This window comes from Oculina patagonica, chromosome 4, assembly GCF_052425735.1.
Source record: "Oculina patagonica isolate OP01 chromosome 4, crgOcupat, whole genome shotgun sequence".
Lineage (NCBI taxonomy): Eukaryota > Metazoa > Cnidaria > Anthozoa > Scleractinia > Oculinidae > Oculina > Oculina patagonica.
In genome coordinates, this window is record NC_135761.1 from 26,842,241 (window position 1) to 26,861,675 (window position 19,435).

At 40.1% G+C, this 19,435-nt stretch overlaps 1 protein-coding gene across 1 annotated transcript in view; it reads right to left on the reverse strand.

Moving 5' to 3' along the window:
* Positions 1–740: 740 nt before the first annotated feature.
* Positions 741–19,435, reverse strand: part of LOC144650049 (polycystin family receptor for egg jelly-like) — a 145,398-nt gene continuing 126,703 nt past the window's right edge. Inside the window, exons 13-20 of the mRNA XM_078509693.1 lie at positions 18,813–18,938; positions 18,080–18,265; positions 12,159–12,410; positions 8,785–9,516; positions 7,453–7,689; positions 5,338–6,588; positions 3,872–4,040; positions 741–3,305 (exon numbers count right to left, since the gene is read on the reverse strand). Coding sequence (XP_078365819.1) covers positions 1,642–3,305; positions 3,872–4,040; positions 5,338–6,588; positions 7,453–7,689; positions 8,785–9,516; positions 12,159–12,410; positions 18,080–18,265; positions 18,813–18,938 — 4,617 coding nt within the window. The 3' untranslated portion in view covers positions 741–1,641. The remainder of the gene's footprint in view (positions 3,306–3,871; positions 4,041–5,337; positions 6,589–7,452; positions 7,690–8,784; positions 9,517–12,158; positions 12,411–18,079; positions 18,266–18,812; positions 18,939–19,435) is intronic.

Sequence of the window (19,435 nt, forward strand, 5' to 3'; positions counted from 1 at the left end):
ATATGCCACTCGCAAGAGTGTCATTCGGAAAATATGCCACTCGGGTCCCAGATGGAGTGGCGTATGGAATCTAGAGTGGTTTAGTTCCCAGTAAGACACTCTCCTCCATATAATAAATAGTTATCCTAACCATGATACCAATTTTGCTTGGATTCTTCAAGTTGCCCGATCACACAATTATTTTCCTTGCGTGCTTAAGTAACATCGGGGTGGAAATATTTTGTCACATGTTTTTTGCGCCGAACAAACACCGGGTGTGTTTAATTCGAGGTTCTGGCGTTTATTTGCGGTCGAGCAAACAAGTAAATATATTCTCTTAAATAAAAATACCTAGAATGGATGCTTACATTTATGTCACGGTGAGTTTTAGTGAGGACAGTATAAGATGAATGACTGTATTTCCCTTTTTATGTGCTTATGCTTGCGTCCAGTTAAGGTTATTTTTTATGTCCAGTGAAAACCAGCCTTCACGGGCAGGGTAACACAGAGTGAGTCGTTACAAACGATAGAAGTTGTTTCAGATTCCCAGGGAATTACCCCCCAAATATTCATCAAAGTTGCGAATCGAACTCCTTCACGCTTTGTAAACAGCCAACCTTTCAGCCCCTTGCCAGTTGGGCTTCTTAATAAGTTTGTTTGAACTCAGTTAGCACGATTTTTGCTAAAAACATTGACACTTGATGATTTTTATAAGTAACTTAATTTAATTTAATTTATTGCCAATTTTAAGAGCACTGATTTTAAGTCGAAAGGCACCCTTTATAGTTGTTCGGTTTTAAAAATCAAGATGGAAAAATGTTTCTTCTTGGCAGTCTTGGCAAGCCTTGCCTTCCTTCCTAGAATTCCTTTACAATGGTCTCAACAACTCTGACTAATTTCCTCGCTCTCATTTCTGGGTTCAAATGGGCCTATTTACAGCTTAGTTAGGTAAAAAAACATCCAGTACGATATTGGACAAATTTTCAACTTATATTATATGGTCTCAGACTCGCAAAATTCATTGTTGTTCCATAGATACGAAAACCAAAATTAAAATTACATTGTGCAGTGTTTTCTTACTGGAAAACATTTGTCTACGGAATTAGAGCTAAGTTGTATTAATTTTATGGTGCATTTGTGTGAGCCCGATCTATTTCTTATCTTAACCATCTCTCATGGGCGACGCGGCGGCCTAATGGTTACGCTATACTCCGGATCCAGCAGTCTGGGTTCTAGCCCTGGCCGGGGCCACGGCGAATTTATTGTTGGGGGGTGGGGAAGGGGGGGGGGGGTCATCCTACGATGAACTTACATCCCATCCAGGGGGGAGAAGAAATACCGCTACTAGTCTAATGCTACGAAAATCCGGATAAGCTCCGTCCTGATGGGCCACAAGACTCGAACGCTGACTTAACCTTATCGAAACATTTCTTAACGTCACGGCTGTGCATTCCTGCTACAAACCTAGCTTATAATTGATATAGCGTGAAAAGAGAAACTATTCTAGGAAAATCCTAGAGAATGTCTACCATACATGCGACATTTCTTTGCCGAGATATTTAATAACTAATCCATTTTCTATCACCGTACGCGCATGTTTAAAAGATCAAGCGAATGCATCATTCACAGATCCTGTGACTTTTCACCGACTAGCAGTTGGTCTTAGGACTTAAAAATCCCCATTTTGTGGCATAAGAAGTGAAAAGTCTTTTCTTCTTCGGCATGTCCTTGGACTATGTTATCCAAGCGCTGGAACAGGACTCTCTTAGTCTTTTGTAGTCTCCCCAGTTGCGAATTTATGATATGTTCTTTGAAGCGTACTTTCTTTCCTTTCTTTTTATTGTTACGGCGATCTTCGGAGTTGACATCCTTCAGGCCTCCAATGATATTACTGACCTTATCAAAGGAGCATTTTCTTCTCTGGTTTCGTGGTTTCACATTTGCTGATCCTTGGATCATTTGCTCCCTAGAAGCTCTGATGGCTTGGCTTATTAGATCAAAGTTAATCGTAGAACTGTTCCTGGAATTACCTTCAGGAGTTGTAGCATCTGTTTTGCTGTTTTCGTTGAGGTTCACTCGCCGTAGACTATTACTAATCGCATCAAAAAAAGCCTTTCTTTCCCTTGTGCTTTTCCACTTACATTCGTCTACAAGGTCGAACAGTTCATTTTCCTTTGCGGCGTCCTTTGCTTCCACCAAGGCGTCGTTCAAGATAACAATGAAAAAATTTATTAACAGTATAGTAATAATTGCAAGAATCGTTACGCAAAAGATCCTACCAAGAGTCTTGTTCATGGCTGCCAATTCGTTAATAGGCCTAGCTCTGACTCGACCCAAAGTTAACTCGAGCTGAAAAAATGTCCCTCGTAAAACCGACGAGTATTGCTCGGATCCAGTTCCGAAGGTCATGATACCGAAGTGTAGGAAAGCCACGAACAGAATTAAAAAAACAATCACGAATGAGGAAAGATGACGCGCAGATATCTTCACTGTTTTCGCAAATAAGGCAACCTGTTTGTTGAAGCGAATAAGCCGCAAGAGTTTTACAGTGACGGTAAAAGTTAGGATGCCCAATACAGCATTCTCGGCTTCACACCATATGTCTGCCGCTTGAAAGTTTATATTCGCGTAAACGTTTTGTTGCAATTTTCTAATCACTAAAGTGATTCTGTCCGACTGTACAATATGCATAGCAATAGCTGTTATTGACAAAACCATTTGGAATATTTCTAACCAGTTCCAAAAGGATTTGAAATAACGAGACCGTTGTTTCCAAAGCTTGTAACACTCTCGTCCGAGATACAGCAGTACGAATACAACGAATAAAAGTGCACAGATTAAATATAGCGGACGTGATGCGGTTTCCGTGGAATACAAAGAAATAACTTCAGTTTTTGTGAAAGGTGCTCTGTATCCAGAGGCTTCGACTTCGAAGAAATATGTTCCGATTCCTAAAACATTTACTGAAGGATTGAACGTGGAGAATTCCACGACAACAGCTCTGGTCTGTCTATCCAACCAACCATATTTTTGTAAATTTTTGATTACGCTAACAGCTGTTGCGGTATTGTATCCCAAATCCGCGATGTACCCTCCCCCAGGGTACAACGAGAATTGCCCCCATTTCGGTCCTGTGTGACTCTCCCCAGCTGACTGATATCTCCACGGCTTCGGGCAAGCTAGGAGTAGCTCGTCACGACTGGTTACGTTTTTGATGGGCTTCCATCCCGGTTTACTGAAAGCTCTTCTCTCCTCGTTTGCTTCCGAGTATCCTTCGTAGCAGACCGGGGAGATTTTGGTGATATCGGCCATGATGTTACAGGATGCTGAAATGACAAGTAAAATAAACGTTACAGGATTTTCAAAAACAGAACACGAATAATTTATATGGTGTGTAGACAAATTTCCTGTGATTTGTGTAATAACAATTATTGTAAATTGGTAAATCAGTTTTCTTTCCTAGTATTGGAGAGTACTACGTATGTTGCCTCGATATCATCGCGCGATTAGTTGCTAAGCAATTTTGAACTCGGCGACTGCAATTCGCCATCTGGGCCGGGTTGTTCAAACAACGATAACACAAGAGAATTTTAAAAACTCTCGATCAACGTTTAATCCTGGGATAGTGTTAATCGACTATTTAATCGAGATGTATCGAAGGAGCTGTATTGAGGCTGAGCCTCTGTAAGGCTTTTGGTACGAAGTTGTTGTGGCAATGATTGCTTGTGTAAAACATTGCGCTTTGGGTCTGGCACTGAGCGACGATTTCGTACAAAGGTTGAATGAATCGAAATAACAATTAAGTTATAAGAAATATGTTTTATCTCCTTCTTCCTTAATATAACTGTAAATTAAACCTGATTCTGTCAACGGAAAGACAAATTAAACTTACTGGGTTTAACTCTCAGTTGCCTTGCTCGAGCCATTCCAACTAAAACAGAACGTTTGTTGCCAATGTACATGGTTTGATTTTCTTGTTGTCCGTTGTACCATCGACCGGCAAACACACCCGGAACAAAGACGTCATTCAGCCAGCTCCAGTACTTTGTGTTGTTCACAGCCTGGCATGGAAATTAAAGAAAGAAAATGGTTTGAGGTAAATATATTGATTGTATTGATTAAACCCGTGGGGAAATATTTGTCGATAGTAACCTGAGGTTATTCCATAAACTTACTAAAAGAAGATTTAATTAAAGATTGAAGACTTGTTGTATCTTTTTACCGCTAAAAGGTTTAGATCTTCCTTCATACAGCTGTGCTGTCCACTTCTCAGATGTGTCTCATTCTGAGGATGGGGTGAATTGACCTCCCCCCAAATAACATTATTCAGAATTATTTTAGAATAGCTGATTGTTTATTTTGTGGTCGGAATAATAAGAGCCGTGCATACTTGAAGAGTTTTTAGGTTCTTCCAGCTTCGTCCAAGCCTTTGCTATTGTAACCTTGCTGCTATACTATTTATTAAGGACATTTTAATAAGTCGTCATGGCTCGCTTGGTGAATAGCGGCTCTATAATATATCCGCCCTCTCTAGCTGCTCTGGCTATTTCTTTTTTCTTTCAAAAAGCCACGATGCAGAGAGGAAATGACGTCTTATTTCGAAATATTTCAAGTATTTTGCTCTCTGGTTATTCCAGAAAGAGGTCAATTAGACCCACCCTTAGTTGCCAAAAGGATCAATTTTGGTCAATCACAACAAATGCAGACAAATTGATTTTGGCGTTTAAAAGAATACCGTAATGATTCGATTTAGCGCCCGGGGCGATTATTTACTTTTGGCACCTCAAAGGAGGGCGTTTATTCGAAACAGGGCGCTTATTCGGGACAGGGCGCTTATTTAATTTTTTGAGAAACAACCAAATGTATAACAATAACAGGAACTATAACAGTTAGAAATTGTTAAAGGTACAGTTACTTTTAAAATAATTGTTCATTTTAACAGTAAATATATACATGAACTGTACGGTGAACAGTTATCTAGTTGACGTCAATGACTTCAGTAGGGGCAGTTATCCACAATAGGGGCACTTATTAGAATAGGGGTGCTTATAAGAATGGGGGTGCTTATTGGAATAGGGGCGCTTATTCACAAAAACACATTCGAAGGGGGGCGCTTATTGGAAGGAGGGCGCTAAATCGAATCTTTACTGTAAATGCTTTTCTTACTACACACCACACCAAGATGCTCACATATTTTGAAGTCTACACAGGTGGGGAGGGGGGGGGGTAATCTGCCTCCCCACCCTTCTTGTTTTTAACTAACCAAGCATAGAGCTCACTAAATGAAAAAACAAAACAAAACAAGACAAACAAACTAATCCAGTAATTAGTCAGTCAGTCAGGTCAGGCTGCACTCACCTTGTGAAAATGGGGTAGCCCATCTCGGATAGACTTCGTCATCAGATATCGATGGTCATTTCTGTTACCATAGCACACCACCATCAGCAAAAAAACGAAGATAACGTAAAAGAAAAGTTCCACGAAAAACCGCGACAAGTTTTGTTTTCTGGCTTGAAGTTTTCTCATCTCCTCCACTTCAGTCAGCTTCAGTGTCCACAATCTGTGTTGTGAAAAACTATGTTCACCTTCATCAATGCTTTCATTTTCTTTATGTCTACTCGTCTTCCATTTGAGAATGACCGCTAGCATAAGAGCTATGAAGAATACTTTAAACGGCTCCATAATTATCACATCCTGAGTGAATGATATGAACATCGATGTCAACCATTGCTCACTGATGCTTTTTCCCCAGGTCAAACTGTAGAAGATGGTAAACGTCGCCGACAGAGTACAAGAACAAACGAAGAAGAACCAGGCGAGATAAGTGAGCCACTTTACTTTGGAGCAACATCGAGATTCAATTGTTGACTTTCCAGCTCCTTTTTGAAACAGAAAGGTTATAAGGATGTTAATTGGTGCGATGATAAGCATGCTTTTGATGCCAATCATAACTTGCCTCGATGAGAATTTCAACGGTCCTAACTGAATGCCTTGTTCTGATTTGCTAACCAACTTATAGAACATCGCGTTGGCGAGCATAGCTGTCAGTAATACTGAAAGACAACACGACGCCCGTTGTACTCTTGTAAACCGGTTTCTCCTTGCCTTCGCTACAACTGAAATCCAAATATGCATTTCTGTGAGGCCTTTCCACCACCGTTTTACAACTTCATGGCTAAAATGCAGTTGATTTGGCACTTGCTCGATCATTCGCTCAATTCGACCGTCTTCTCGCTCCAGGGCAAGCCACTGGCTGCTGGCGAATGCCCATGATTGATCGACTGCTTTGTCCACAATCACGATTTCCTCTAGAAACCACGAAGGGCTCTCGCCAGAGTTATCATGGCCAATCCGCACTCCCTGAATCGCACCAAGCCGGTTGTGAACATAAAAAACGAAGACATCTGTGTTTCCCCGAGAAAAAAGAAATTTATCCACGCCAGGTTCCTCTGAGCTGAGCTGAATAATTCCAGTGCTATTTTCAGCACCGTATATCTCGATGGCAACTTTAGCTGTTGTGCCGGAATTTGTCCACACACCAGTTGTAATTACTATCTCGTATTCGTGTAAGCTGTTTGCTGTGGATGGTAGCTGTACTGGCAAAACATTCTAGAAATCAATGTTGATGACATGCAGTTATTACAGCATCAATTTTTTTCATTAATAATGACAATAAATAATAGTCAGTAATGAAACCGTGATTTCCGAGACTCAATCTTCACAAAGGGCTACTCATAGGCTTCCACTCAGTGGTGAGAAAGCAAAGGCCGGTTCTACAAGCACAACCAGCTTTGAAAACTAGCCGCTTCTTCAGGCATATTTTAGACGAGCAAGAGTTGGCATGGAAAAACGAGGCCGAGAGAGGAAGGTTGGGGTAAATGAAAACAAACAATAAAAATAATAATTGAAAAAAAAAAAACACAGGAGTGTGAGGAGATGAAAAAAGGTAGTGTTTCTCTCTTTTTGCCGCCCCCTTCCTACCCTCTTTCACCCGTGTTTTTGAATACAAACGCTTGACTTCCAAAGATCGCCTGCAGTGCGACTTAACTTGCCAGTTTCAATAACCTGAATCTAACTCAATATACATGTCAAAGAAGTGCCAAAGAAACAAAAGCTGATCAGTTCAGTATTTTTCGCCTGATACATGATTAATAGTCTCTTTCATGCAAGGTAAACTCTGTGAATTTTAAAATGGAGTAAGTGTAACACTACGAACTGTCAGTCAACGGTTTTTGTTGGAGAAAACTTGAATCCTATCTAAAAAAAACAGCAAGATAAAACAAACACACACGCAAGGTTTTCTTGAGATGAGCTGTCAATCATACATCAAAAATCAACTTTCGCAGAACTTATAAGCTATCGCCTGATGTTAGTGCAGTTCGTGCTATGTTCACTCATTACATAATGGCAGATTTTACAGTAAAACGTTATACTGGTTTGATTCCACAATATGGTTAAATTACCGGTACTTACATATCTGGCGTCCACTTTATCCGCTTTTCTGGCGATAACCAGCACGGTAAAATAACTTACAAGAACAACAGCCACCGTCACAATAACTGCAACATTTCCATTTTCTTCAATATTTTTAAACTGGACCAGGACCTTGTCAAAATCGATTCGATTCGGTTTAACTGAAAGATCTCCTCCAAAGGACGTCAAGTGGTTACAGGAACAGTTGATAAATCCGTTCAATGTTGCTGATAATACCTGCAAATAACAGATACAAAGGCATTTAGTTTGAAATTATTCAGATCGCTGTCCTTTGTTATCCAAAAGAAATAATAAATAACTCCAATTTGGTTAGTTCAGGGCAGACAAATTTATCAATAGCTAGCAGCCTGAGACACCTATGGGAAATACTCAAATCTGATGGGTTCTCCCATTCTTTTCACCATAATAGAACACGATCGCGGACGCGTTGCTCATAAAAGGGAAAATTTTTCTTGATTTTTTTGCTTGAAAATGTATGAAGTTGTAGGTTTAAATTTTAGATTGCAATATTCAAGGGTCTACTGAAATACGGTGATTAGACTACTCGTCCTCGTTTTCTGTGAGTGATCAGTAGTCGACTAGGCTGCGCCTCGAATTTTGACTGCCTCGTTGACTATTCGCTCTTATAGTTCACCACTAAATTTTCTCCGATTCTGATTGGTTTAAATTGAACACGTGACGCGATAGTGCCCGCGCGCCGGAGGGCACTATCAGCCCATAGTGCCCTGCCGTGCGCACCCGTGCATTTTTTTGTAAAAAAGCATGCCTACAAACAAAAAAACCCAACCAAATTCACTGCATTTAGTGGGTTTCTCGTCTGGTTTTGTTTCGTTTGTCAAATTTCGGCTTTCAATTGAGTTTTTATCCCCAAAAGTAAAAATAATTCACGATGCTTATTTTTGTACGTGCGCGCGGAAGAAAATTTAGTGGTGAACAATAAAGACAATAGAGTGTTTCTGTCTCGGAACTATCGGTCTGATAGTTGCCCCTTGGAAATTTGATGTTCTTAAAACTAGCATATTTGCCCTCGAAGCTTCGCTTCTCGGGCTAATATTTGTTTTAAGAACATCAAATTTCCGCGGGGCAACTATCAGCCGATAGTTCCTCGACAAAAACACTCTATTGTTAAAATAGAAAACTCCGGCTCATACTCCAATTGATAACTGAAAGCACTCGAGTGCAAAAACATAGACAACTGTCAAGATCGCTTGGCGTCTTGCAAACATTACGAAGGTTGCCTGAAGGCTTCCAAAAATCGCTGATCGCGAAGAAACAAATGGGACGTCAACCAGGAAAGTTGACATAACTTACTTGACAGCCGTCTGTTATCCACATTTCCCGCTCCTCTGACCAATACACACAGCTCCCTAGTGCTACCCGCAGAGTATAGTTCTGATCAGTCTTAGAATCATATACTGGCACAACAGTTACATTCTTGCTCTGAGGAGGAGTGGGAGGGGGATCCTTGACTTCGACGCACGAGCGCTTTTCTCGTCTATTTCCAAAACACGATCTTTTCTTTCTTTTGTGGGAGTTATTCAAAATTTTTTCATAGCTTTGAACTCCAAGAAAATATTTTCCAGGTCGCTTGGCCAGAGTTTTTATTGGTAAAGACTGATTAAACGAACACTCAGTTTTACCGTCCTTTTTGCCATGTGCAGTCAGTGTCCAAACGCACCTTCCGTTACTGGAGACAGTGGCATTGAGGTCATGCTCTTCGGTGGTTGGCCGCTGACCATATCGCATGTAAACAATCAGATGTGTACTTGCCTCCCCAGGCGTGATTTCCACTATAATGAAGGTGTTTTCGTTTTCGACATCTATCTTGTGAAAACGTAAATTGTCATTATTGGTGAAATACTGCGGATTTTCTGAGGATATTGTCCGAGGTTTCAATGGTGTGATAACCGTGACACCGTTTGAGAGATTTGCTAGTTTGATCACCTTTCTCCTTTCGTCTTTTAAGTCCAGAGCTAGGACACCAGAGTTGACTCGTTGTTTAGTACTGTCCCAGGTGTAAGGGTTGAATGGGATCGACAGCATCTGCCATAAGAATAAATACGTTTTTAAAAGATATACGTGATTATTTAAGGTTGGTTTCGTCATATAGTAATCGCCCCGATCATTTCGATCGCCTCGATCGTTTACAACCGCCGAGACGGTTGGAGGTGATCCAAGCGATTGCGAGAGATAATGGAGTTTTCATATAATCGCCCCTGTCGTCTGGTTTGAGCAAAGTGCGCGGGCAAGGCCTAAGCCCATGCAACAACAATCGTTTTGGCGCCAGATTTAACACAATGACCGTCTTCGATGACAGAGCAAACCTTGTGGCCTCCTATCTTCTTATTATTGCCGTTTTACAGCGAATAAGGGTAAGAGAAGCTAGGCAGAAGCGTAGATTTGGATTCGCGAAATATTTAAAAAAAGGAAGAGTATGAAACGAACAGTTTCTCCTATAGCTTTCCAACTGTTTAACCTACTATGCTTATTTTTAAGGAGGCTATCATGTCTCAGTACTCTGGTTTCGTGCCGCAACTGCACAAGAGATACATTGATGATTTTGTGGGTGCTGCTTGCTGTTTGCGTCAAGGTCTGGATAGCATTGTTAATGGCGACGTAGTTAATTCTCAACTTTGGTTGTGGTTGTCATTATTCAAGCGAAAGGAGTCGAAAATCTGCAGGGCATGATATGTGTCCTTGGTTTAAGTATTGAGTCCACGAACAAGGGGAGCCATAATTTCATCCAGGTAAGCGGAGATGTTTTCTGTTGGACAGCTACAGGCCGATACAATTGGCCTTCCTGGATTATTGGGCTTATGAATCTTAGGAAGAAGGTAGAACCGCGATGTCCGTGGACTGGACACAATGAAATTGTTGGCTGATGGTGATAATTCGCAGCTACTGATCATGTTCTGCACCACAGATTTTATGACGCGCTGGTTTTCTTGGGTGTTATCATTATTGAGGCGCTGGTAAAAGTCTACTGTTTTGGGGGCCATGTTGGTCTGTGTTGAGTTCTGGGCAATATTGGACAGTATTATTCTGAACAGTTTGAATCGCTTCGATTGTCTCTCTTGCTTAAAAGTAGTTCTCATAAAATCGTTAACGATCGCTCCGGTCTGCAAACAATCGTTCGGATAGAACAAGGGAGATCCAAACGATCGCGATCACTCGATCACCGCAGGCATTAGCGATCATCTGTGTAATGTTCTCACATAATTGACCCGATCGTATCTTGCTTGGGATTTAGCTAAACATGTAACCGACCCATAACTGTGGTCTTTAATGCCATCTCGTGCAGCTAGGTAAGTCCATTAGGGCGCGTTGGAGTTATAACGATCTCATATCCAACAAGCGCGAGTGGAATACAAAGAAATTGTTTTATTAAAAACTCTCAAAGAATGTAAAATTTGAGCTCCCTAGCTGTTTTCGTTGACGCGTATCGGCTAGTTTTTATGGTCAATGGTATATGAGCTCATATGCAATTGCCTGTTAACCAATCAAAACTCAGAAATTGCAAAATACCCTAGTTAGTTTTTAATAAATTGCTATGTACCTGATTGAAGAAACGTTGACCCATAAAAAAAAGTAAATCATGAACGATGCAACCCAAATGTTTACTAGGAGGTTGGAAAAATAATCCCCATTTGTGACAGAATAAACATTATGATATGACAGGTTACATAAATCATGCTTGTTAGGCCCTAAAAGAAGTTCCCACGTAAAAGCCAGGTTGCTTACTGTCGATGGTATGTACTAAGATGTCGCAGATGTTACGATCACGGCGATATGCAATCAGCAGCGGATGAGGAAATAGGTCTCTTGTTTCTGGGTCGTCTGTTAAAATGCAGAAGTTACACAGAAGGATTCTCTTGATTCATTTGAAGGGTGGTTGGTATTGCAAACGGTCCTGTTGCAGGGAAAAGTACCTTTTGGATGGTTTGGGGGTTGGTCTGCGGTAGGCTGTCGTACATGTCCAGATCACCACAGCGTAGTATTTTCCAATTTTTCATTTATACATTTAGTACCTAAGTACGCCGCGCAGGTATTTTCAAACTTAATTACTAATGTTGGGAGAACACTCAAAAAGCTTGTAAATCACTCGCTGATTTACAAACTTATCTTGTGTTCTCCCAACATCCATCCATACATAAGTTTATTGCGCCGGTAAACCCCTAGAGAGTGTGGTCTATTGCTTAAGGACCTCTCTTGCATCCAACGCACGTTGTTTTTGGCTATTCATTAGTCACGTGACCCTAGTTTAACTCAAATGTATCTCATGCAGGCTACAATGCAAAACATATTTTCCCAAGGTAGCACATATTAACTTTTACACAGAAAGTTGAGTGCGTTTAAGAAAGACACGTGATTGTCACGTTTCACTGCTGTATCTAGCATTTTTCTTCAAAATAGAGCCACAAGGAAATGAGTTTCTTTTCAAACCTCTCAAATAAAGGAATTAGCCATGTGGTGGCCGAGAAAGATTCCAAGATCTGTTTGGTTTTCTGTGAGCATTTATTTTAATCCTTTGTCGTTATTTGTTAAAAAATATTTAACTATCTTGTCAATCAGATTTGTTTTTGTAGAATCTCGCTGTTCCCCTTGGGAATATTGAGGTTCAATGGAAAACAAACGTAACTGTCGGGACCAGTCATAAGTGTCAGTAGTTATAGCAGTATCCATACCTGAGTATCAACAAAACTTGTTCCTGTTATTCTGGACAGATTTAATGCTCTCTCATCAGTTGGTAAAACAAATCTGCCATTTCCTCCTTCAATCTTCATTCCAACAAGTTTATCTGGGCTATGGCGCCCTAAGGTTATGGTCAGTTCTTTTATCCCAATCGATATCACTTTCTCGTCCGGGACGCTTAAAGCTAGTAATGCGTCTCCAACTGAGCTGATAATTTTCATGGAAGTAGTGACTAAACTTTTACCCTGTAAAAAATAAAACTTATAAACACATCTGATTTATAAATCCAACGCCAAAGTTGTCACATCTGGTTAAGAGTGTGTCCATAAGAGGACCAGGCAACAGGTGATACAGCTCATATCACCGATTTTGCCCAAACTTAGCATAAATGTTGGGTATGGTGAGCTATTTACTGTGGCAAAACATCAACTCAAAATATTTTATTCCCTTCAAGTTATGGCACCTTTTGAAAAAATGGCCATTTTTCACTAATTTATGCATATTTAATTAGCTGACTTTGATTGACCAGTTCCACAAGAAAAAAAGACTTCTGAAAATAAAATTCACTGCGTTATATTCTGTGGTTATTAGGCTTTAAGTACAATAATTCACTTCAACCGTCTGATTTGATTTCTTCTCCTCAAACGGTCTTTTGGAAGGTACACATTTCGTACTGTTGGAAATAGCCTTTAACTAGTGCCCAATATCTCCCATGAGCAACAACTTATACCGTAAAATTCCGGTTATAAGCCCCCCCGCTTATAAGCCCCCCCGGTTATAGGCCCATCAACCTGGAAACCAAAAAATACATCCGATTATAAGCCCCCCCGGATATAAGCCCCCCTCTACCGAATGACAGTACTAATGAGGGCTAAATGTTGCTTTTTTATGCTTTTTTAACTTAAAAAACGTATTTCGATCAACACTCCCGAAACTCCCGAAACGTTTTTTTCATTCCGCTTATAAGCCCTCCCGGATATAAGCCCCTCCGCTTATAAGCCCACCCAAAAACCCTTACGAAGTTGTATAAGCCCAGGGCTTATAACCGGAATTCTACGGTATACATTATTCTTACATGGGTAATGAAATCCATCATTAAACTTCACAAAAATGCCACAAAATGTCTGGGGACTTTAATATTCTATTAGTATTGAGGAACTAAACACACGTGACTTAACGATTTCTTGCTATTTCATCAAAATTCACCGAAACACAAAAGCCATTTATTTGCCTCAATTTGGCATAAAATCGGTACGAAATAGCTAATCAAGCATAAATCTATAGATAACAATCAAAATATTGGCGAAGATTGGCAGTTAGGGCATTTTTCGGAGCGTTTTCAGAGCCATATAATTCGGCAATGTTGTGATAGCAAATGTAAAAATAGCAGCGAAAGATTTTCTTCAAAAGCTCGCTCAATTCAACATTTAGGCACATCAAAGTTAAGAAACAAGAAAGTAATACTACATACATGCCACTTATCGACACACAGATGCTTTCTTTTGAAGAATTTGTTCTTCCTCGCTGCACTTCGATCCTTCGATCGATCTCAATTGACATGTACTGTTGCTTTGAGGCGCGATGAACTTAGCCAATACATCGTGGTTCATTCTTCGTGAAAGTTGTAAACAGGTTGTCAATAAAGTCATTCAAAGAGCTGTTCAAAGTTCACGGAAGGACACTTGTCTCAGCCAGTTTGCATGAAATAAATTTAACTGGAAAATAAACAGCCGCCATGTTGAATTTCTACCTTTGAGCCTGCCGTTTCAGTCAGCGGTACGGGCGTTCACTGGGGCAAGTACGTAGTGTAGTCATCATATAGTTGTTTGACTAAATCCTATATAGGGATATTCATAGAAGGGATACATAGCCTAGCCCTACACAGCTATACACGCCTATACATAGCCCAACACAGCTATACACAGCTATACACACTCGTGTTCATTTGCTTTTCCTCCGCAAATGTTTGTTTTCGTCGGAATAAGTAGCGCATGGCGTTATCTACCCTCTGAACAACCGGGGCTTGATCTTAGCCTTATAAGTAGTGTGCGTTTCTTGTAAAAGTGAGAATATTTTCAACTTCTCCATTGAATTTTTTTGATAAATAGTTGAAGAGAAATACACTGGATGCAGTGTAATGTATGCGATGCAATCGGTTTTGATGCTCTGAAATTGAGCTCTGAAATGTCGGAAACCATTAAATAATCAGAGCAAGTTTTTCCATCTTATATCAGGTTAAAACTAGTATGTTTATTGTTTTTTCTGTTGTTTCTGTCTTTTTTAGGAGGTGGGGGAGGGGGTGAATATGGACATTCGAAGAAATGGCGGTCAGGTTGTTAGCCTGGCCTGTGTACATCTATTCCTTCTGTTCAAATCGTCTATATTATATTACACTTTGGTAGCTAGGAGACTGAATTTGTACCCACTCTCTTTTTCGGGATCCCACAAAGTTCTCCATCTGTCCATTTACCGATAAACGTCATTACTGCAGTTTTGTTTTAGAAAAGGGCTTTTATGGGGACAAATTTTTCCTCTTGAATGCCCACATTGCAAGTGACGAATTGCGGCTTCAAATGATAATTTTCTTCATCACCGACTCAATTTAAGTGGCTATGTGAGTTACAAAGACGCGAATGCAGACTTTTGTAGAGTGCTTAAACCTCGCATTAAAACTAATTATAAAATGTCCGAGTAATTGCGCGCGCTGTGATTGGTCAGTTTGAATTCATTATAGCTCAATAAAGCACGCTGCATACGTCACGCGCGTGCTTTATCGAGTTATAATGCACGCTGCTTGCGTCACGAGTTTTAGCGCGCGTAATTTCTTTAACATTTCATAAAAGAAATAAAAAACTTTCTCCTCGTGCATTGTTGAGTTATATAAGCACTTGGGATTTTTTAAGAACACTCGAGAAGTGCGAGAAGCACTCGGCTGCGCCTCGTGCTTCTCTATGCACTTCTCTCGTGTTCTTAAAAATTCCCGCGTGCTTATATAACTCAACAATGCACTCGGGTGCGTTTTGCTAGGACTACGCAAGACGGCCAAACTTATTAGCTAATGTTTCAACCAGCACAGGTAGTCTTCTGTCTTTTTCGAGGTCAACGCGAGGGAAACCCGTTTTATTCTTTGTTGTTTTCTCTCTCTACATTCACACCTTTATTTGTTTTGACTAAACACGAAATATCGGCAAAGTCATTTTTTCCCAGTTTTTTGAATATTCACACCTTTTTAGATATATATATGTTATTTGCCGGCTGGGAGGTTCGTATAGTGAAAAACTGTGACCGAGGTCTTGAAAATGCTGCCCGAGGCCGCAGGCCGAGGGCAGCATTTTCAAGGCCGAGGTCACAGTTTTTCACTATACGGACCGACCCTAAGCCGGTAAATAACTTATTTATTTTTTTCTCCATTTCATATCACATCGTAAACACAAGACAAAAACTCACGAAAGCGTTACCGTGGCCCGTGGGCAGATATAGGAGAATCTTGCCCGCGCTAAGAACCAATCAGATTGCAGGATTCGTTACCGTGCCCTCTGATAAAAAAATAAATGTATATATTTGCTGCGCCATATAGACTGCGTCGCTAAAGGCATTTCGTACGTGAATACTTTGTTCAGTTCAGCACAGACGCTCCCCCAACTAAAGCACTTGCGCAAGAAACGATTACAAAACCTACCTCGCTATCCACCGTATAGTGATTTATCCTGTGGTAAACGTTATTCTCCAATTTTGCTGAGTTATTCATTTTTCCCCATTTATGCCCCAGGGGTAGGGGAATTTGGTCAAAAAATGTAATCGTTATGCGCGGTATTAATCACTATTTCCGCCAGGGGAGGGGAATTTGAACAAGCTATAAAAAAAATACAAATGTCTGAAAAGTAACTGGGAGACGTTGACATTTTGATTTGTTTAACTGTGTAGCGTCTTTTATGCTAAAAAATAATTGTTTATGTTCCAAAATGACGCTAAATGGCGGTATAAAACTGCTCCGACGTTTCGGCAATACTGCCTTCTTCAGGGTACCACCCCAAAAAAGGCAGTATTGCCGAGACGTCGGAGCAGTTTAATACCGCCATTTAGCGTCATTTTGGAACATAAACAATTATTTTGATTTGGTTGTCGTGCATGCCGACCGTTGAACAGAAAAATCAAGAACTCTGTTTCGGTGAAAGTCAAATGGAACAGTTTTTTTTTCTGGAAAATCTCTTCGGAAATTGACGGAACGTCAGAAATTTAATTACCCTTTGTAAGGTTTCCCAGTTCTAGTCTCCCATCCGTCAAGTCTCCCAACAACGGAAAGAAATAACAGGAAACTGAGCTACAAATGGTAAGCGACATCTATTTCGGTTAGTTTGCTAATTTTGGAAAGAAGCCTTTCCATTTTTCAGTGGTCATTCCAACCGGTTCTCTCCAACAAATGGTAAGCACCCTAGAGTTCGTTCAGCATCACATTGCGGTAAACACGTCAAGCTGTAGCGGAGGAAATTGTTTTCCCTACGACAATTTGAAAATATTCTCATTTTCATCACAAACGCATCCAACGAACACTCGCGGAGGAAAAGCAAATGATCGCGCGTGTGGTCACGCGTGATGGACGCGTGATACCCAGTGAACGGCCGTACCGCTGACTAAAACGGCAGGCTCAAAGGTAGAAATTCAACATGGCGGCTGTTTATTTTCCAGTTAAATTTATTTCATGCAAACTGGCTGAGACAAGTGTCCTTCCGTGAACTTTGAACAGCTCTTTGAATGACTTTATTGACAACCTGTTTACAACTTTCACGAAGAATGAACCACGATGTATTGGCTAAGTTCATCGCGCCTCAAAACAACAGTACATGTCAATTGAGATCGATCGAAGGATCGAAGTGCAGCGAGGAAGAACAAATTCTTCAAAAGAAAGCATCTGTGTGTCGATAAGTGGCATGTATGTAGTATTACTTTCTTGTTTCTTAACTTTGATGTGCCTAAATGTTGAATTGAGCGAGCTTGTGAAGAAAATCTTTCGCTGCTATTTTTACATTTGCTATCACAACATTGCCGAATTATATGGCTCTGAAAACGCTCCGAAAAATGTCCCAACTGCCTTTTCTTCGCCAATATTTTGATTGTTATCTATAGATTTATGCTTGATTAGCTATTTCGTACCGATTTTATGCCAAATTGAGGCAAATAAATGGCTTTTGTGTTTCGGTGAATTTTGATGAAATAGCAAGAAATCGTTAAGTCACGTGTGTTTAGTTCCTCAATACTAATAGAATATTAAAGTCCCCAGACATTTTGTGGCATTTTTGTGAAGTTTAATGATGGATTTCATTACCCACGTAAGAATAATGTATATAAGTTGTTGCTCATGGGAGATATTGGGCACTAGTTAAAGGCTATTTCCAACTGTACGAAATGTGTACCTTCCAAAAGACCGTTTGAGGAGAAGAAATCAAATCAGACGGTTGAAGTGAATTATTGTACTTAAAGCCTAATAACCACAGAATATAACGCAGTGAATTTTATTTTCAGAAGTCTTTTTTTCTTGTGGAACTGGTCAATCAAAGTCAGCTAATTAAATATGCATAAATTAGTGAAAAATGGCCATTTTTCCAAAAGGTGCCATAACTTGAAGGGAATAAAATATTTTGAGTTAATGTTTTGCCACAGTAAATAGCTCACCATACCCAACATTTATGCTAAGTTTGGGCGAAATCGGTGACATGAGCTGTATCACTTGTTACCTGGTTCTGCCCTGTTCTCTCACGGGCACACTCTTAAATCATGACTTAACTAAGATAGTGAACCAGTCGTAATGTTTTCCGGTAAAAAACCTTATCGGCAGAAATTATGGAAATCACACGAAGGGTTGATTCTTGATTGTGTTTCCAAGACAGTGACAGTTTAGATGTTTCGACATAAATACCTGTTCTTGTAGACCTGAACCCAAATCTCCTGAAGCAATCACTGCTCCTGCTTTTAGTAAACTGTTAAGACATGAGCCCAAGTTTTCTGCAGATTGGATGATCAGCGGTATGTCCGCCACATCTTTCAATTGGGCAGTCCTCCATAAGAGTGATGTCATATTATTAATGGCAGATAACGAGGAGGCCTATAAAATCAAAGGAGAGTCGGTGACAGAATTACTTTATGTTGACAACTGTGATTTACAAATTCTTGTACCTCGCAATGTGGTTAAGTTAACAGTTATAATGTTTTGAGTTGGAGCATGACTATGTCTTATTCATAAAGAAAGATAAACCCGTCTTCAAGAAAATGTGATTGTTGTATTCTACAGGTTGCCTTCGAGGCTTATGTGGGGGAGGAGGGATATTATTAAAAAACAACTTAATGCCACAATTATTTGAAAAGTCTTAGCCTTGTATTGTCAAGCAACCAAATAAATACTCATGGAATGACGACGCATAAACTTTGTAGAGCTTAACTCACTCTTTAACTGGAGCATTTCATAAAAATTTGCCAAAACCAGCATGCGCAATTTTGCTTCAAAAAGGAAAAGTAAATTGGGCGTCATCAAAGTGTAAAACAAATGTAATGACACCTCCCTCTCCTTCCTCACAAGCCCCTGCCCCAACTAGTACTCCCACCCCCTCCCCCCTCCACCCGTGACCTTTATGCTGAGCTCAGTATTCACTCACCAGTGATGTCGAAGACACTGTTTCTGTTTCCCGAAGAGCTGAACCTATCACAGAGGAGCTTTGCAAAAGGTCTGGAATACTCTTCACTTGCAGTGAGATGATGCTTTTGATGATAAAATCTTGAATCTGTAAACAGAGGGCCGTGATTAAGAACGTTAGATAGATTTCAGTGAATGTATTACGACAACAGAAAAAATACATTCAACATTTGTCATGTCTAGTTTACTGAGAGTGAGTAAGCTTGGTTTTCTAAAAGGCAAAGTTCAATAAATTTGTAACTTAATCTAATGATAAATTGCAAATATCTTAATTTGGGTAATTTCAGTATACTTATTACACGGCAACAATTTTTGGCAAGTGCAATAGTCAGAATAGTTTTCCTTGGGGTTGAAAACTTAGCCAGAGTTTCATTTACTTAACGGGCCCGTAAAGCAATTCTTAGTTATATGTAGCTTAAAACAGAAAATTGTATAAGCCTTAAAACTTTGTATGAAGGGAGCCTCTGTTCATATTTTAAATATCTGAATAAAAGTCAGCTCTGAAATCACAAGGTTTAAGAACATGCTATGGGTTCCGGGTGCGAAAACTTTTCGGGGCGTTCGAGAAACGGGCTCCTGAAAATA